Source organism: Balaenoptera ricei, chromosome 5 (genome assembly GCF_028023285.1).
Source record: "Balaenoptera ricei isolate mBalRic1 chromosome 5, mBalRic1.hap2, whole genome shotgun sequence".
NCBI lineage: Eukaryota > Metazoa > Chordata > Mammalia > Artiodactyla > Balaenopteridae > Balaenoptera > Balaenoptera ricei.
Window position 1 is genome coordinate 34,520,847 of NC_082643.1, and position 21,533 is coordinate 34,542,379.

General features: G+C 37.8%; 2 protein-coding genes across 7 annotated transcripts in view; both read right to left on the reverse strand.

The window, feature by feature from the left end:
* SH3D19 (SH3 domain containing 19) overlaps positions 1-21,533 on the reverse strand; it is a 180,769-nt gene that overhangs the window by 69,966 nt on the left and 89,270 nt on the right. The gene's annotated exons all lie outside the window — the stretch shown is intronic.
* LOC132366376 (glycine cleavage system H protein, mitochondrial-like) lies at positions 6,066-6,614 on the reverse strand. Its single transcript, XM_059923945.1, has one exon. The coding sequence runs from the start codon at positions 6,612-6,614 to the stop codon at positions 6,093-6,095; it is 522 nt and encodes a 173-aa protein (XP_059779928.1). The 3' UTR covers positions 6,066-6,092.

Here is a 21,533-nt window from a genome sequence, read left to right on the forward strand (position 1 = left end):
GTCCTGTGTATTATAGGAGGATTAGCAGCATCCCTGGCCTATATGTACCAGATGCCCAAAGCACACTCCCCCCGCCCCTCTGCAGTTTTGACAACCCAAAATGTCTCTAGACATTGCCAAATGTCCCATGGAGGAAAACTGCCCTCAGTTGGACCACTAAGCCAATGGCAACAAAACAGAGTAACAGTGTTTATACGGATGGGAAAGATGTTGGCTTTACCATTTCCGGCTGCCAAGTTGATGATGGCAGCAGTGGGAATAAATGGGGCAGGGGTAGAGGCTCAATGAGAGGGAACAGGACAAAGGCAGTGATGAGAAGAGAAGAAGTAAAAGAAATTTCTAGCACCAAGAACAGTTTTAGAAAAGCGGTACTATGGCTGTATCAGGTGAAAAAATTAGTCTTTCTAAGACGGAACATAAGAAGTCAGTCATTCTATGAAAATAACCTTTTTAAGTCAGGTGTTTATAAACCGAGGATTATGTGCACGGCTTTTTTTATGATACTAATTTCAGGACTACAATAAACCTTGACTTGCTGCACTGCAGAAAAAAAAATCATTACATATACAGTACTTTTATAAACAAAGCCTTGGGCCAACCTTGATTTGCTTCTCAAAACAGAAAGCACTAGTGTTACAGAATAACAAAAATACTTGTGCTTTCATCTTTTGTGTGCATCAATCAAAATTTATCACCCTATGTTGCCTGCTAGATTAAGACAATATCATGTAATGGGAGAAGAAAGTATGAGTTAGTAAATAATATTTTGCCACTGAGACAAATATAAAGCTATGATGTCATTTTAAAAGTGTCTAAGTTAATATCATCATCATAATATGTAGAGCCAGATCTGATACACTGTGGGGAATGGAAAAAAAAAAAGATTAAGTGTAGTTATCTGAAACTAATGAAAACAAATTATGTTTTAGTTCTAAAACTCTGATTGGCTTCCATAAAGTTTGGGTATGGCAAGGGGAGTGAATTCCTTCTTCAGAATTAGAAAATAAAGGTTAGTAAAGAAAAATAATTGAGATCCAATTAGAATGACTTTTGCTAAAGTTAAAAACTAAAACAAAACTATAAAATACTTCTATTAATACTCTGAAAGCTTTAGGCAAAAAGTTGTATGAGTTCTGAGTTCACTAACTTTTTCATCACACTGACAGCTCAAGTATAATCACTGAGATCTATAATATAACATCAAGTTACATCAGGTATTTTTCTACTTAATCTTTTTCAAAGACAAGAAAATCATACGTATAACCTTTATTTACATATTTGGTTTCTGGACAAAAAAGTTAATACATATTTAAATGAGTGTCATTAACACACTCTACCTGTTATAAAATTTGTAAAATGAGTTCTATTGACAGTGTGCCGGTGAGCATGAAGAATACAGAGGACAGGCAGAGAGAAAGCAAACAGGATGCATGATGCATGATGTACCTCCGGGGTATCATGACTGTAGTGGGAAAAGGACAGAATCTGGAGCTGGCCAGAGACCTGCTTTCCTATTTGTGTGAGCTCGGCCAATTTACTTACTTGCTGGGATAGTTTCTTATTTGTAATATGTGGATACGAATGTCCATCTTTTGGCTTGTTACTAAAACTGAATGAAAAAATACTGCATAAAATATACAGCACAGTGCTTGGCATTTATTAGACTCTCAAAAAATGTTCGTTCTCTTTCCCACCCTGTTTGCCAATACACAAGCTTCTGGAGTCCATAATTACATGTGGTTGAAATTTTTGGAGCTATTCTGCCCACGCCAGTTGAGTTGCCCTGTAGTTGTCATAACCCTACCTTATAAATTCAAATAATTGACCATTCGCATTTCAGTTGCAATTATTATTCACAACTTAACAACCATTCTGAGATTCACAATGCATGCTTCTCATGTACCTAATCTCCTACGAAGCTGAAGCAACAACAAAGCCAAGAGAACAAAGCAGACCACCAGGCTTTTGTGAGTGCTGTATTTTCCCCATTGAGAAAACAGATCTCTGTTCCTTTAGGTCATGCTTCCCATGACGTTTTTCACAAAATGGGCACGGTGATCAGTAGCTCTGCAGAGTTTCATATTTCTTTAGCTCTATTAAAAAACAAATCCCACAAAAGTGTTCAAAGATCCTGCAAGAGGCTTTCAACTCTACTATTAATAAGTAGAGTACATTTAAAATTAGAATATGTTGCCCTGTCCTTTCCAATGGTTTAAGTTGTTTTTTTCTTTTTTTTCCACACATGCATGTCTTGACTTCCTAATTAGCCTGCAAACTTCTCAAGGAAAGAGATGGTCTCCACTCGTTTTTATAGTGCAGCTCAGTGGGATCACGTGCTCATTGAACTAATGCAAACTCAATCCTACTCACAGAAACACACGTAACTTGAATAGCACAGGTGATCCCACTTACAATCTACTTAATAAGCAAATCCCCAGAAATAATTTTGCTGCTGGCTTTGTTCTGTTGGTTTCAGTTCCCAGGTACATCTTGTATGCACATCTTGCCAAAAGTGTCTGGATCTGATGTTTAAAATAGGTATTTTTCCTACAAAATGTCACCTTGATGAGCATCTGGTGCTCAAAGAACAGAACTCTCGCCTAACAGTAGATGGAAAACTGGCCAGGTTCACCTTATTAAGAGATGGCATCGACATGGCACGTAATTTGGCAACAAATACGGTACTTTAAGTGTCAATTAATGGAATTTCAGGAGTAATTTTATAAGTTAAGCCTCTGGTAATTCCCAACCAATAAGCAGCACAAACTTCACTGGTGTGCTGCTAAATTTCAAACCATGTCTCATACACAATAGCATACAGTGATATTAATCAGATGCAACTGTGGGTTATGTTATATGATGTAGAGCATGTACAACTTATTCTGAGAGGAGGAATAGGCATAATGTCAAGTGAGCACCTAAGAAAGGTGGCTTTTACTGCAACATGTGAGAATAGGGTCTTTAGCTGGATCTTCAGATGTTAACACAAAAAGGGTGAAAACTGTGGGTCTGATGTATAACTGTGTTCAACAAACACCTATTGAATGAACCAAGGAAACAATAATCAGAATAAATCTTTTCTGGGTTTATATCTTTCCTTTATAGTCAACCTAAAGTGATCTACAGGACGAGTTTACATAGGAAACCTAGAAAGAGAAAAAGGGCTAAAATTTACCCCTCTCCTTGCTGGATATATAGCAATATAGCAGGATTAAATTTTATGATTAAAAGTTATTTGCATGAAAAGGATCACACGGTCCTAAAGGGGTGTCCTTTATATATATGCCAGGACAGAGTGAGGGATAATAAAACGTCAAAAAAATAGATGGCAGTTTCAAGCAGTTTCAAGTTTGAAGCACCCAAAACATCCAGAGCCTGATTTTTCAAACTTTTGTCTTATTAGCTGATGATGTCTGTATTTTTGACCAAAAGACAGGCATGTACCCAGTTATGAAGAGAAATTTTTAATTTTCAACCAAGAACTTTAATGCTTATTTTATTCCAGGTATTATGCTAGATACCAAAGAAATAAGATCTACAATTAGGATATGGTCCCTGGCTGTAAGATGCTCATGGTCTAGCGAGAAGCCTGTGGGCAGGAGCTCACAATTTGTGTGTAGTTCTGCTTTTCTTAAAATTAGGTCTTTCATATTCTTGGTACCTTGTATTAGAGGTGTTTTGTTCTATTATTTCCTCTGCTAGTCTATAAACTCCTTCTCAGGCAATGTACATATTGGAATGATGTTGCATATAAACCTTAAATTAAAAAAAATAAGTACGGCCAATTTAAAAAAATTAAGACAACTTTTAAAGTACTTTTGGCATGTTCAGATTCCATGCCATAAAATATTTTAAATCATAAGTAAAGAACAAGTCTCCTAAAGACAAATGACTCGTGCAATTCCACCCTATTTAACAATGACTTTTAAATAATTTAAAGAGAAGTTCTTTTTAAAAAAGAAAAAAAAGAAAATCCACACCCTTCCCTAAAATCTGTCATCCTGCAGCAGAGCTTCTACTGGAAAAGGTTGCCACAACCCTTTGGACACTTCCTTATGGATGTTAGGGAAAACCTGGAATAAACTCCTGTGACAGACAGGAGACTGGCAGGGGACTCCACGTGGCAAGAAAAATTAGGACACAGGAAGCTTGGTGGAAATCCAGAGTCACTTGGTCACACTACAGAAGGAACAATTAAAGGCAGATGCCTCCTACATCACAGACCATATACAGAGTCCTAAGGCCTAGATAATAAGAAGCAAACACCAAGTGAAAACCCTCTGCTCAAGGATGAAAAAAATATTCAGGGAGAAGAGAAGGAGGAAGAGTTTCTTGTAACAGATTAATTTATCACCTACCTAGAAAAATCTGCTTTTTGGTATAAGTGTGTTTTTTATGACAGTTCTCATCAGAACATGTAATCTATTTTTCTATTCTCTTGGTCCTGTTATGCAAAAGGATGGAAGAGGGTGGGACGCAGAAAGAGGTAATGACTCCACCCCTTCACTGCTGCTGTAAACTCAGAGACGTAGCTGGTAACACTTTTTGATGTCAGTTATGGAGATGAGCTCTTTTCTAACATTTCTGGTTACAGCTTTTATTTATCTTTTTCCTTCCTTAGTACATGAACAAATCTAACACTTAAAAAATAACCTGAGATTAATTCTATTCCCTTGGAGACACTGAAAAAAAGTCAAAGGAATATATATGTAGATAAGGGAGAGTATCTGATTAATAGATTATTTGAATTTTAGGTAATATAAAGGATGCAGGAGGACAAGGTAGGAAGATGGAAGGCGGAAAAGAGGAATTACACTCCACACACAACTTGATAAATCTATCAGAGTAAAAGTGAGGGGATTAATTTTTAGTGGAGGTACAATTAGTATAGACCAATATTTTTGGCCTTCATTTTGACATCATTCCTAACTCACTTTGAATAATTCAGGATTGAAACCTAGAAGAGATAACTGCATAGCATAGATGCTTGGTGTCTCCTGATGACGTGGACAATCAAAATCAGTACCAAAACTCAGAAGTTCCAGAAGCAGCTGATATTTGGAGCTGGGCTAGCAACAAAATATGTTCCAAACAAAGGGGTGTGTGCAGGCATATGAATATTTGGGAAGATGCCTTAACCTCAGCATGTGGTAGTTTTCAAATGAGATCAAATTCATCTCAATTAACCACTGTAGTATCCTCTCATAAAAAATGAAACCTTACTATTAATAATAGCATATGAAAAATCAGTGGGTTTAGTAGAAGGCAGCAGGGAAAGAAAAAAGGTGAGAAACATGATTTTGTGTTTCTCCATTATTTATTTATTTAAAAAATTTTGGCTGCGTTGGGTCTTTGTTGCTGCGCGCAGTCTTTCTCTAGTTGCAGTGAACGGGGATTACTCTTCGTTGTGGTGCGCCGGCTTCTCATTGCAGCGGCTTCTCTTGTTGCGGAGTATGGGCTCTAGGTGCGCGGGCTTCAGTAGTTGTGGCCCTCGGGCTCAGTAGCTGTGGCTTGCAGGCCCTAGAGTGTAGGCTCAGTAGCTGTGGCGAATGGGCTTAGTTGCTCCACAGCATGTGGGATCTTCCCAGACCAGAGCTCGAACCCGTGTCCCTTGCATTGGCAGGAGGATTCTTAACCACTGTGCCCCCAGGGAAGTCCCCTCTCCATTCTTTATGGGATGAAAATAAAACTGCCACAAGGCAGTTTTGCTATTTTTCATTGCAAAAACAGACATATATTTTAAGCATCTGAAACTGATCAAAATATCAGTTAAGTGATGCTTCCAATAAGATAGAAAATTAGGTCAGTTTGAAACCCTGACTTTAAAACTTTACAAAGATATTACTTCTAAAATGTTGGCTCCATTTTTTATTTGAAATAGTGAGGCAGATATTTTTTAAAAGCTAGATTTAAATGTTATTAATAAAAATGCATAAATTATTTGTTATAAGGCACTACAAGATTTTTCTAGACCAATAATTTTTTAAAAATCTCTGTTAAAAGTGAATGTCGTAGCCACCCATTTCTCAGCTTTGTAATTGCTTATTTTTGTTTTGTTTTGTTTCAAACTAGTTTATTTAGGGGTTCCATTTTCACTCCTCAATAGATTTTATGTATTTCTCATATGCTTCTTCACTCATTAGTTCATCTAGTTCTGAAGGGTTACTGAGTGTCATCTTGATCAGCCAACCATCTTCATAACAAGATTTGTTTACAACTCCTGGATTTTCTGCTAGAGCGTCATTAATTTCAGTTACTTCTCCTGATAGAGGAGAATAGAGTTCACTAGCAGCTTTCACACTTTCCAAAGCACCAAATTCCTCTTGTTTGTTCAATTTTGTCCCAACTTCAGGCAGACTACAGTAAACAACATCTCCCAAAGCTTCCTGTGCAAAATTGCTGATTCCCCCTGTTCCAACACCGTTTTCTGTTGTTACCCATTCATGTTTGTCTGTGAATTTACGACCCGACAGCAGAGCGGGTCCGGTGCGCAGCGCCCGGATGGCGCCCGCGCTCAGTCCCCAGGGCCGCGGCGGGCAGGGCGCGTTGGGCGCAGAGATGGCGCGCAGGCTGCAGACCGCGGCCCGAACGCTCTGCGCCACTTGCAGCGCCATGTTCGCAGGGGTGCAAAGGGTCTCCGCGCAGCATCTAGAGCACCCCCGGCCGGCGGGGTGGGGGCGGGGTGGGGGCGGCCCCGGGCCGGAGCGAGCTGGCAGCTTTGTAATTTCTTGATCAAAGGTTTTAGGTTGGCTAAGTCTTTCCTTTTACCCTTTTATAGTTTCCTACAGCATTACATTTCTATCTTTTCACCAAATCTCAGTGATATCTAAGCCAGAATAAAATAGGCTTAATCAATGGTGGAGGAAATAATAATGAAGCAATAAACATACAAAACAGAAAAATCTGATCAATGTAATTTCATATGTTGAAGGCCTAAAAAGGCTTTTGTTTTGCTAATAAAAACAAATACATTAAAAAAATCCTTTAACCAAGTACTTCAAAAGCTGGCAGTTTTTAGAGTTTCTGTTAAAGCTTAAAACTTTGACTAAGAATTGTAAAAGAGAACACGGAGATAGCTGAGCTCATTCTAACAAAAAACATGCAGATTTGTTCTCCTCTGGGAACTGGAACAGAACTTCAGCAGCGAGCGGGCAGGCATGAAAACGTTTACTGCAATATTCAACAACTTCTCCATTACAATAAGGAGTGCAAGCAGTGCACCTACCAGCTAATATCTAGTTTTCGCAAAGCCACTGGAAATCTTTTTCATTGTAAAACAAGAACATATTTGGCAGTCAAAAGACTTTAAAGGCATTTAAAATGATGACTACTAAGAGTTACATGAAATTACCTAACAGGTATAGTAAATCGCTAGATTAGGGAGCCCACAGAAAAACAGGTTTTAGGATACACATTAGATATTTGAACATAACTTCATTTAAGGGTATGACTGTTGATGAAGACTGCAGACACCGAGTACAACTGCCCCCAAACTAGCAGTTCTATTTCTTTTTAAGATTTTTTTTATGTCGACCATTTTTTAAAGCCTTTATTGAATTTGTTACAATATTGCTTCTGTTTTATGTTTTGGTTTTTTGGCCGCGAGGCATGCAGAATCTTAGCTCCCCGACCAGGGATCGAACCCGCACCCCCTGCACTGGAAGGTGAAGTCTTAACCACTGGACCACCAGGTAAGTCCCAGCAGTTCTATCTTTACAGGACATTTTGAAAGATTCAGAGAGAGTAAATCTGCCTGCTATAAGCATTAGAAAGCAGCAGAAAGGAGGGAAGCAAGAAAATGCCGAAGAGAACACAGGAGAGAATGGCAGGGATGGGGTCCAGCTATACATAATGTGGATGAGCCAAGGCTCTCAAGAGGACTCTGCCTGAGGAATGAGCAGCCCATACCAGTGCCACACTGTGATATAACCGGCCTGCTACTCAGGAGATTTCTGGGGTCCACTCCCCATTCATTCTTTCCTCTTCCCTCCCACACTGGAGAGGAGAGGCGTTGTATTCAGCCATTCTCACCCAGTCTGCCTTGTGACCAGCTATACCACAGTGAAATGGCCTAAAGTACAGTCTGTGGCAAAGCAACAGAGTGTGACCAGTGCAGAATTTACTTCTATAAGGTAGATAAACAGATCCCCAAACTGAATATTCAGTGTGATCCCAATCTTATTTTTTAAATCTTACCTAAAAAGCCATATATATATATATATATATATATATATATATATATACATATTATACATATACCCACATTATATATACACATATATAATTTATATATTTATATTTTATATTTATACAAGAAAAGTGAGAACACATCTACCCAGCAGTGTGCTGGAGACAGCTCATACTGGCTCATGAAAGCTGACAATTAAATTTTCAGAAATTCTACAGGCCAGTTTTTTAAACATAGCCATTATTAAAAATTATATAAACTTATTTAAATTATATAAACTTACAATTAAATAAATCACATAAAAAAGGTAATAAGTACTCAAAACTTACCATCTCCTAATTATTTTACTACATTTCACTATTATCTATGCTCTTGAGATGACGTATGCCTATCATTTCTGAATGGTGGAAATACTATAATAATGATGTGCTACTGTGCAACTTTTTCCAATTCATCATCAGTGGTGTCATGCTGGCCAAGGTGGGAGTATTTACACCACAACAATTGGCAAACCAGGGTTGAATTTATCATTTTACTGATTGTCTGGACTTAAGAAAGTGATGGAGAAAATGTTAATAATGCAGATTCAAAATAAAAGTATGTTGTGTTTGTAGCTGTTCCATGAGGAATATCCCCCAAAACTGAGGAAACAGTCTTCCAGTATTTGAAAACTATTATCTGAATCAGCAAAGAATTTGCTCAGGTCACTGACAAAATGGGTGGAAATTCTGACCTATGTTTTGGTTGTTTCACTGTCATCTTACTTATATAAACAAAAGTATCAACCAACATTCATACTGCAATTACACTTAGCTGGTTGTTGAACATTTATCAGGACACCACTGCATATGATTTGTTATCTACCTGTATCTCTGTATTTTCCAAGTTTTATGTAATGAACATTATTACTTTTATAATTTGTAAGTTATTTTAAAAAAAGATTTGTTATGGCAAAAAGTAAAAAAAAGTGACCGGTTTATATCAAAGTCATGACTTTATGATAATTAAAATTACATTCAAACCATCAGATAATGAATCACTTTATGGAAGTAGCAGGCTAGGTCCAACCTAAATGCCATTATGGGGTGAAAATCCCCCAGTAACCTAGTATGGATAGCAGCATGCATACAACTTCAAAACAGTTTACAAGAAGAAAATGATCTATATATTTTACAAACCCTATTGCTCCAGCATGAAAATTTAAGAGGGAGTTAATAATCAAATTAAATGAACATGAACACCTAGAGTTTAAAAATCATTAGTGTAACTATTACTTCCTTAGTGTGTTCTACATTCCAGAGATTCTCCTAGGTGCTGGGGACAAGAATAAAAATGGTGAGCCTCACATTCAAAGAGCTTATAGTTTAGTGGAAAAGACAGAAAAGTAAACAGGTGAGCTCTTTTTCTTTTTTTTTTTTAATCAGGCAATTTTAATCCACATTAGGAAGTGTGGGACAACCTAAGGATATCTCCAGATATCCTTTAAAAAATAATATTGCAAATATAAAACAAATCAGGAATGTCAATTCAAATGAAATGCAATTGAAAGAGATGGTAAAGTATAATCAAACTTTAAAAAATAATAAAATGGGTTCTGAGTGGCAAGACGGTGCAGATAGGAAGAGTCACATCTACCTCCTTGCAGCAGCCAAAGCCAGAGCTGCTCCTCAAGCTCCCAGCTAGTCCAGGGCTGGCGTTTCTCGAACGGGCTTAGCACAACAATCCAGTCCTAACTCAAACTTCTAGGGGGGCCAGGGTCATCCTGCTTACCTGCCACCAATGCCTATGTCACCTTAAGAATGCCTATAAGAGGGGCCATGGCCCCTCCTGTTATAAGCATTCCTGACAACGGGAATCAACTGAAATGAATGTGTGGATGGACAGATGGATGGACAGGTAGGTGGGTGGACAGACAGGCAGATGGACGGGTAGACAGACTTGTTTTTTCTTAATGATGTTACTTTTAAAAAAGAAGATACATTATTTAGTAACTCCCACCACCTATACGTCCCACCTATCTAGGTAGCAAATATCATTCTTGTTTTAATGGAGCTGCGAAAAGATGAAAGCCCCCCACACACCTGAAGGTGGTGTGATAATATTACACATTTTGCTTCTAGACAAACACTCTGTTAAAACTGGGGCCACAGTTTTCCTAGGAGAGACGTACCACTGTTTCAGTCTGAGTTGAACCCAGTCCAACGATACTTAGGGCTCTTCCTGGAATTTCAAGAAAAGAAGAAGGAGATGGAGACAAAAGAGGAAAGAAGCATAACTACCGATGGTGGGGTTAGAATCTAAGACATGTTTCCAAGCTCTCCTCCTAATCCCACCTCATTCCCACAAGCCACAACCCTGACGGCAAGGGTCTAAGAAAGACGGGGTGGGATTCCCGGGACAGGAACAGCAAAGGTCCCCTCTTCGTTCCACCAGCACCTCTACCAGAAAGTTCACTGATGTGGGACTATGCTTGGTGGTGGGGCAGCAGGGCCTCTGGAGGATTTCAGCAGCCGGAGAAAACAGCAGTGTGTGGAGATAACCGACACAAGTACAAATCAGAAAGCGTTTTCTACATCATTTATTTACTTTTGCAAGTAGCCTCAAAACGGAGTACACTTCTTGAGGTCCTCAGATTTCTAGTTGTTTCTAGTTCACTTGAAAGTATCTCTTCTCAAGGTGGGAAACACTAACTGATCATCTCTCATGTACCAAACCTGGAGATACAAAGAAGAACAACTGCCTTCATGTGGGAAGTGAGACTTATAAACATATAATGATGAACTATCATGCAGGGTGATCTGTGCTCTATATAGAACTATGCCGAAGTAATTAGGAAGCAGTCTTTAGTTGGTCAGTTTGTTTCTTTTTGTCCCTGGATATCAAAATGTTTCAGATAATGACTTTAGGCCCCATTTTAAAATTTTAACATAAAGACTGTACTCATATTCTCTTTTACATCTAACATTTCCTTAGAAATGTTTGTTTTCAAACTAGGACTTCGTATAAGAATAGTGACCTTTCTCTTATTGAAGTGATTCAGCTTTGACCATTTTATCTTAGATTATCTGGTAAAGTAGAATAAAAGCTGTTCATTATGCTAATACTGAATTGTTGTAACTTATTTTGTCACAGTAATTTTATATGTATTTTGGGGTGGGGGGAAGACCTTTTTAAAAAATAAATTTAAAAATTTTGTAAATAGTTTTAGATTTACAGAAAAGTTGTGAAGATTAGTAGTTTCCGTATACCCCACACCTAGTTCCCTCCGTTGCTCACATCTTACATTAATGTTACATTTATCACCATTGTGTGTTTTTAAACACTCTGATTGGGACTTCCCTGGTGGTGCAGTGGTTAAGAATCCACCTGCAAATGCAGGGGACATGGGTTCGAGCCCTAATCCGGGAAGCTCCCACATGCTGCGTAGCAACTAAGCCCGTGCGCCACAACTACCTAGCCCACGTGCCACAACTACTGAAGCCCGTGCGTCTAGAGCCTGTGCTCGCAACAAGAGAAGCCACCGCAATGAGAAGCCCATGTGCCGCAACAAAGAGTAGCCCCTGCTTGCCACAACTAGAGAAAGCCTGCACGCAGCAACAAAGACCCATCGCAGCCAAAAATAAAATAAATTTTTTAAAAAAAAACCAAAAATCCCCCACTCTGATTATGCAAGCTCTGCTCTTCCATGTTTTATTTGTAAGAGATTATAGGAGGTACTAGAAAAGATCCCCTACAGGAATTGTAACGTTGTCAAAACCCAAATATTTTTTTCTCAATGTGAGGTCATGTTCAAAATGAGGAGTGAGGTCAAGAAGGCCCAATCATGGGGCTCGCCACTTTGACTAACACCACTAGAAAGAACATCTGGAGTGCTGTTTTACAGAGAAGAGAAGTACTAGTAAAAGGAAGACAGAAAGACTGCTAACCTTAAGAGTGTAAGGTAAATCAGGGAGGGGCAAAATTTCTGTAGATTATTTTTTAGGGTTCCAATTCCTCAGATTTAGTATAAAACTACTTCAATGCCCTATAAATGCTTATCACACACAATAACTATTTGTTGAATATAAGTGAATCCCACTTTCAAATATATCATCATACAGAAACCCCAATACATTTGTTTGATATCAAATTTGCATTCATCGATGTTCCATGGAGATTTTTTTTTTTAAGTCACGATCCTTTCCCAACATGAGGCCTACCCTAAATGCAAGTTGTGGTTTTGCCTCAGGCTTAAGCAGAACAAACCTATGGGAGATCTGAAGGCTATATTCTCAACAATCACTATTATAAAATAATACCAAGATCAAGTCTCTACTCTCTGCAAGTAAGGGCCAAACAGAAGAGGGGAGAGGTGACTCACCCTTGTACATAAAGCATCTGATAGCATTAATGCTATAAGTGAATTCCTGGAGACACAGGGCATGTAGGGCTCAGGACCAAGGATCCTGATAGTTGTCAGACACAGAGAGTGGACCGTGAGAAGAGTTCAGAGGTCCGAGGTCCAGTTACAGCCATGCCACTACTCTGAGCATAACTGTAATGTCAGTTTCCTCATCTATCATATACTTTGAATGGATGATCTCTATTCTACCTGCTACTCTAAAATTTTTTTCAATATGAAACTTTAAAAACTCCAAGATCCCAATTTAAATTCCACTTAATAAGAATCAATTACTTAATCCACCTGGAATGAAGGACATTGGAGTTGATAACATCCATTCCAATGGTAATAATAGCCAACCTTATTGAGCACTGCTCTAATGCCTTACATCTTTTAACTCACTTAATCCCCACATCCACCCTTAGAGGAATGTACTATTATTATCCCAATTTTACAGATAAGAAAAGAGTTTATGTAATTTAAGCATTCAAGGTCTCACAGCTTACAAATGATGAAGCCAGGATTTAAACTTTGATGGTCTGGTTCCAGAGCCCGAGTTCTGAGCTACTGTTCATCACTGCCTCACCTACAGCCGAACATTGAGAGGAAATCACCAAAAAAAACACTTAAATAAGTAAGAATTGTGAATCAATTACCAAGGAATCTTGAGAACTTGTCTTCTTTCACTGACTCTCCATAGGTGGAAGGTTTAAAATCAGAGGAAGGGGGAAGGTGTCTTGAAGAGAATTAGAAAATGATTTAAGACTTTCATCACTTCTGGGATTTATTCACAATATATAAAATGTCAAAGAGTATATGCAAATAAATGTTTGAAAATTCATGGGTCTGGCTGTATTTTGTATTTTAGGAAATCCCATATTAAAGAGGGGTGTTAGCCTCAGGAGCAGCAGATTAAATCTCCACAATCAACTTGATGTACCCTGCATCTGTGGAATACCTGAATAGACAACGAATCATCCCAAATGGAGGAGGTGGACTTTGGGAGCAACGATATATATATATTTTTCCCTTTTTCTCTTTTTGTGAGTGTGTATGTGTAGTCTTGTCTGTATAGCTTTGCTTTTACCATCTGTCCTAGGGTTTTTTCTGCCCTTTTTTTTTTTTTTTTTTTTAACTATAGTTTTTAGCACTTGTTATCATTGGTGGATTTGTTGTTTTCTGATTTGGTTGCTCCCTCCTTTCTTTCTTTCTTTTTTTCTTTTTTTTTTTATTGCTTAAAAAATTTTTTTAATAATTATTTTTTATTTTAATAACTTTATTTTATTTTATCTTCTTCTTTCTTTCTTTCTCTTTTTACTCCCTTTTATTCTGAGCCGTGTGGATGACAGGCTCTTGGTGCTCCAGCCAGGCGTCAGGGCTGTGCCTCTGAGGTGGGAGAGCCAAGTTCAGGACACTGGTCCACAAGAGACCTCCCAGCTCCACGTAATATCAAATGGCGAATATCTCCCAGAGATCTCCATCTCAACGCCAAGACCCAGCTCCACTCAACGACCAGCAAGCTACAGTGCTGGACATCCTATGCCAAACAAGTAGCAAGACAAGAACACAACCCTATCCATTAGCTGAGAGGCTGCCTAAAATCATAATAAGGCCACAGACACCCCAAAACACACTACCAGACGTGGACCTGCCCACCAGAAAGACAAGATCCAGCCTCATCCACCAGAACACAGGCACTAGCCCCCTCCACCAGGAAGCCTACACAACCCACTGAACCAACCTTAGCCACTGGGGAAAGACACCAAAACAACAGGAACTATGAACCTGCAGCCTGTGAAAAGGAGACCCCAAGCACGGTAAGCTAAGCAAAATGAGAAGACAGAGAAAAACACAGCAGATGAAGGAGCAAGGCAAAAACCCACCAGACCTAACAAATGAAGAGGAAATAGGCAGTCTACCTGAAAAAGAATTCAGAATAATGATAGTAAAGATGATCCAAAATCTTGGAAATAGAATGGAGAAAATACAAGAAACATTCAACAAGGACCTAGAAGAACTAAAGAGCAAACAAACAGTGATGAACAACACAATAAATGAAATTAAAAATTCTCTAGAAGGGATCAGTAGCAGAATAACTGAGGCAGAAGAACGGATAAGTGACCTGGAAGATAAAATAGTGGAAATAACTACTGCAGAGCAGAATAAAGAAAAAAGAATGAAAAGAACTGAGGACAGTCTCAGAGACCTCTGGGACAACATTAAACGCACTAACATTCGAATTATAGGGGTCCCAGAAGAAGAAGAGAAAAAGAAAGGGACTGAGAAAATATTTGAAGAGATTATAGTGGAAAACTTCCGTAATATGGGAAAGGAAATAGTTAATCAAGTCCAGGAAGCACAGAGAGTCCCATACAGGATAAATCCAAGGAGAAACACGCCAAGACACATATTAAGCAAACTATCAAAAATTAAATACAAAGAAAACATATTAAAAGCAGCAAGGAAAAACAACAAATAACATACAAGGGAATCCCCATAAGGTTAAGAGCTGATCTTTCAGCAGAAACTCTGCAAGCCAGAAGGGAGTGGCAGGACATATTTAAAGTGATAAAGGAGAAAAACCTACAACCAAGATTACTCTACCCAGCAAGGATCTCATTCAGATTTGACGGCAAAATTAAAACCTTTACAGACAAGCAAAAGCTAAGAGAACTCAGCACCACCAAACCAGCTTTACAGCAAATGGTAAAGGAAATTCTCTAGGCAGGAAACACAGGAGAAGAGAAAGATCTACAATAACAAACCCAAAACAATTAAGAAAATGGTAATAGGAACATACATATCGATAATTACCTTAAATGTAAATGGATTAAATGCTCTACAAAAGACAAAGACTGGCTGAATGGATACAAAAACAAGACCCGTATATATGCTGTCTACAAGAGACCCACCTCAGACCTAGAGACACATACAGACTGAAAGTGAGGGGATGGAAAAAGATATTCCATGCAAATGGAAATCAAAAGAAAGCTGGAGTTGCAATTCTCATATCAGACAAAACAGACTTTAAAACAAAGACTATTACGAAAGACAAAGAAGGACACTATATAATGATCAAGGGATCAATCTGAGAAGAAGATATAACAATTGGAAATATTTATGCACCCAACATAGGAACACCTCAATACATAGGGCAAATGTTAACAGCCATAAAAGGGGAAATCGACAGTAACACAATCATAGTAGGGGACTTTAACACCCCACTTTCACCAATGGACAGATCATCCAAAATGAAAATAAATAAGGAAACACAAGCTTTAAATGATACATTAAATAAGATGGACTTAATTGATAATTATAGGACATTCCATCTAAAAACAACAGAATACACATTCTTCTCAAGTGCTCATGGAACATTCTCCAGGATAGATCATATCTTGGGTCGCAAATCAAGCCTTGGTAAATTTTAAAAAATTGAAATCGTATCAAGTATCTTTTCCGACCACAACGCTATGAGACTAGATATCAATTACAGGAAAAAATCTGTAAAAAATACAAACACATGGAGGCTAAACAATACACTACTTAATAACCAAGAGATCACTGAAGAAATCAAAGAGGAAATCAAAAAATACCTAGAAACAAATGACAATGGAGACACGACGACCCAAAACCTATGGGATGCAACAAAAGCAGTTCTAAGAAGGAAGTTTATAGCAATACAATCCTACCTCAAGAAACAAGAAACATCTCAAATAAACAAACTAACCTTACACGAAAGCAATTAGAGAAAGAAGAACAAAAAACCCAGAAAGTTAGCAGAAGGAAAGAAATCATAAAGATCAGATCAGAAATAAATGAAAAAGAAATGAAGGAAATGACAGCAAAGATCAATAAAACTAAAAGCTGGTTCCTTGAGAGGATAAACAAAATTGATAAATCATTAGCCAGACTCATCAAGAAAAAAAAGGAGAAGACTCAAATCAATAGAATTAGAAATGAAAAAGGAAAAGTACCAACTGACACTGCAGAAATACAAAGGATCATTAGAGATTACTACAAGCAACTATATGCCAGTAAAATGGACAACCTGGAAGAAATGGACAAATTCTTAGAGAAGCACAACCTTCCGAGACTGAACCAGAAAGAAATAGAAAATATAAACAGACCAATCACAAGCACTGAAATTGAAACTGTGATTAAAAATCTTCCAACAAACAAAAGCCCAGGACCAGATGGCTTCACAGGTGAATTCTATCAAACATTTAGAGAAGAGCTAACACCTATCCTTCTCAAACTCTTCCAAAATATAGCAGAGGGAGGAGCACTCCCAAACTCATTCTATGAGGCCACCATCACCCTGATACCAAAACCAGACAAAGATGTCACAAAGAAAGAAAACTACAGGCCAATATCACTGATGAACATAGATGCAAAAATCCTCAACAAAATACTAGCAAACAGAATCCAACAGCACATTAAAAGGATCATACACCATGATCAAGTGGGGTTTATTCCAGGAACACAAGGATTCTTCAATATACGCAAATCAATCAATGTGATACACCATATTAACAAACTGAAGGAGAAAAACCATATGATCATCTCAATAGATGCAGAGAAAGCTTTTGACAAAATTCAACACCGATTTATGATAAAAACACTCCAGAAAGTAGGCATAGAGGGAATTTTCCTCAACATAATTAAGGCCATATATGACAAACCCACAGCCAACATCATACTCAATGGTGAAAAACTGAAACCATTTCCACTAAGATCAGGAACAAGACAAGGATGCCCACCCTCACCACTATTATTCAACATAGTTTTGGAAGTTTTAGCTACAGCAATCAGAGGAGAAAAAAAAAAATAAAAGGAATCCAAATTGGAAAAGAAGAAGTAAAACTGTCACTGTTTGCAGATGACATGATACTATACATAGAGAATCCTAAAGATGCCAACAGAAAACTACTAGAGGTAACCAATGAATTTGGTAAAGTAGCAGGATACAAAATTAATGCACAGAAATCTTTTGCATTCCTATACACTAATGATGAAAAATCTGAAAGTGAAGTTAAGAAAACACTCCCATTTACCATTGCAACAAAAAGAATAAAATATCTAGGAATAAACCTACCTAAGGAGACAAAAGATCTGTATGCAGAAAATTATAAGACACTGATGAAAGAAAGAAAAGATGATACAAATAGATGGAGAGATATACCATGTTCCTGGATTGGAAGAATCAACATTGTGAAAATGACTATACTACCCAAAGCAATCTACAGAGTCACTGCAATCTCTACCAAACTACCAATGGCATTCTTCACAGAACTAGAACAGAAAATTTCACAATTTGTATGGAAACACAAAAGATCCCGAATAGCCAAAGCCATCTTGAGAAAGAAAAACGGAGCTGGAGGAATCAGGCTCCCTGACTTCAGACTATACTACAAAGCTACAGTAATCAAGACAGTATGGTACTGGCACAAAAACAGAAATATAGATCAATTGAACAAGAGAGAAAACCCAGAGATAAACCCACGCACATATGGTAACCTTATCTTTGATAAAGGAGGCAAGAATATACAGTGGAGAAAAGACAGCCTCTTCAATAAGTGGTGCTGGGTAAACTGGACAGCTACATGTAAAAGAATGACATTAGAACACTCCCTAACACCATACACAAAAATAAACTCAAAATGGATTAAAGACCTAAATGTAAGGCCAGACACTATCAAACTCTTAGAGGAAAACATAGGCAGAACACTCTATGACATAAATCACAGCAAGATCCTTTTTGACCCACCTCCTAGAGAAATGGAAATAAAAACACAAATAAACAAATGGGACCTAATGAAACTTAAAAGCTTTAGCACAGCAAAGGAAACCATAAACAAGATGAAAAGACAACCCGCAGAATGGGAGAAAGTATTTGCAAATGAAGCAACTGAAAAAAGATTAATCTCCAAAATTTACAAGCAGCTCATGCAGCTCAACATCAAAAAAATAAACAAGCCAATCCAAAAATGGGCAGAAGACTTAAATAGACATTTCTACAAAGAAGATACACAGATTGCCAACAAACACATGAAAGAATGCTCAACATCATTAATCATTAGAGAAATGCAAATCAAAACTATAATGAGCTATCATCTCACACTGGTCAGAATGGCCATCATCAAAAAATCTACAAACAATAAATGCTGGAGAGGGTGTGGAGAAAAGGGATCCCTCTTGCACTGTTGGTGGGAATGTATACTGATACAGCCACTATGGAGAACAGTATGGAGGTTCCTTAAGAAACTAAAAATAGAACTACCATACAACCCAGCAATCCCACTACTGGGCATATACCCTGAGAAAACCATAATTCAAAAAGAGTCATGTACCACAATGTTCATTGCAGCTCTTTTTACAATAGCCAGGACATGGAAGCAACCTAAGTGTCCATCGACAGATGAATGGATAAAGAAGATGTGGCACATATATACAATGGAATATTACTCAGCCATAAAAAGAAACGAAATTGAGTTATTTGTAGTGAGGTGGATGGACCTAGAGTCTGTCATACAGAGTGAAGTAAGTCAGAAAGAGAAAAACAAATACCGTATGCTAACACATATATATGAAATCTAAAAAAAGAAAAAAAATGGTCACGAAGAACCTAGGAGCAAGACGGGAATAAAGACACAGACCTACTAGAGAATGGACTTGAGGACACGGAGAGGGGGAAGGGTAAGCTGGGATGAAGTGAGAGAGTGGCATGGACATATATACACTACCAAATGTAAAATAGATAGCTAGTGGGAAGCAGCCGCATAGCACAGGGAGATCAGCTCAGTGCTTTGTGACCACCTAGAGGGGTGGGATAGGGAGGGTGAGAGGGAGGGAGACGCAAGAGGGAAGAGATATGGAGACATATGTATATGTATAAGTGATGCACTTTGTTATAAAGTAGAAACTAACACACCACTGTAAAGCAATTATACTCCAATAAAGATGTTTAAAAAAACTAAAAGAAAAGAAAAGAAATGAGGGGTGTTTTGTTTTGTTTTGTTTTTTGGTCTTTTTTTGAAGAAGACAAAACGGTAAATCCTTCTATTACTCACCAAGGCATAGATCTGCTGTCAGTGTTCATAAGACAAGCAATACATTTTCTTCTTCACACAGTATATTGTATGGCAGGGATTTGGTCAATATACTCATGGTACCCTAACCTCTGTGGAAATAAATCCTAGAATCAAGGCTATAGTCTGGGATAGTCCTAAAGCCAATGTAAGTATGTGATTTTCATTTCTAAATTACAGTATTGTTGATATTCCTTCTAATGATATTATATTAACTTGTAAGGTTAAAAGCAACTGAAACCCTTTAAACTTGAATTAAATAAAAGGAATTTTCATTATGAGTATACAAGGTTATCTCAGGAATTCCCACAAGCAGGAAGTACAGCTGAACTTCATGCAGCACTGGAAATAAGGTAGTTTCTTACACAAGCTCTCTTCTTCTGAGACCACACCATCCCTGCTTCTCTCTTTAAAACTCCTGCTAGAGCTGGACTCTGTCTGCTTGTTCATCAGCATACCTGGGCAGCGTTAATCAATATATACGCCCCGACCAACCCCAAAGCTAAATAATTAAAAAAAAAAAATTCCGAAGAGTGCAATTCAGCGTATAAGGACTTTTTCTGTTTAGAGCTTCTCTCTGGAATCTGTAACCAAAGAGAAACTACGGGGCAAGAGATGGTGATAAACTTTAAGGCCTGCTTGTCATTCCTTGATAACATCCCTGGAGTGTCTGCACAAGGCAGTGCAGCCAGGGACAATTTTATCTCTAGGAAACAGGTTTACAATTGATGGGATGTTTGTATTTTAGACACAATGTTACTCTGAAGCATTCGGACAATCTATACTTTCCTTCTATTCTTTTATTTTCTTAATTATCAAAGGGTACTGATTCTCAATTCTCCTTTCCAAAAGGAGAGAGAGTCACACACAAAGTCCTTCTTTGGCACGCCTGCCTTATTTTTGCTGCATTTATCAGTAGAAGTGTTGTGCAAGGGTGGGCAGGCTCACTCTGCATCTCTCAGGAGCTGCTCTACAACTGGAACGAGATGGAAAGTGACAAAAACTTGTCACGGGGCAGAACTGAATGCTCTGATTTGGTGTCCAGAGGAGCCCCTCATCAAAAAGGAAGTCCTCAACCCTGAAATTATATTTTTGGGAGCAGGCCTGATTTCTGGTTTCAAGAATGGTTTCATGACAGTATGGAGGTTCCTTAAAAACCTAAAAATAGAGCTACTGTATGATCCAGCAATTCCATTCCATATCTGGAAAAGATGAAAACTAATTCAAAAAGATGCATGCATCCCAATGTTCATAGCAGCGTTATTTACAATAGCCAAGATATGGAAGCAACCCAAGTGCCCATTAACAGATGATTGGTTTAAGAAGATATGGTATATATACACAATGGAATGTTACTCAGCTATGAAAAGAACGAAATATTGCATTTGCAGCAACATGGATGGATCTTGAGAATATCGTACTAAATGAAATTAAGTCAGAGGGAAAGACAAGTATTATATGATATCACCTATATGTGGAATCTAGAAAATAATACAAATGAATCTATATACAAAATAGAAATAGACTTACAGACATAGAAAACAAACTTATGGTTATCAAAGGGGAAAGGGAGGAGAGGAGAGACAAACTAGGAGTATAGGATTAAAAGGTACACACCACCATACATAAAATAGATAAGCAACAAGTATTTGCTGTGTAGCACAGGGAACTATATTCAATACCCTGTAATAGCCTATAATGGAAAACAATCTGAAAAAAATACATATAAATACATATATATAACTGAATCACTTTGCAGTATACCTGAAATTAACACAATATTGTAAATCAACTATACTTCAATTTAAAAAAAAAGAAAAAAAGGAAGGGTTTTATGTATGAAACAAGACTGAATTTTGATCAACAGCAGTTT

Excerpts from the sequence above, each read along its gene's own strand:
- LOC132366376 (XM_059923945.1), bottom strand. The coding sequence starts at position 6,614 with ATGGCGCTGCAAGTGGCGCAGAGCGTTCGGGCCGCGGTCTGCAGCCTG.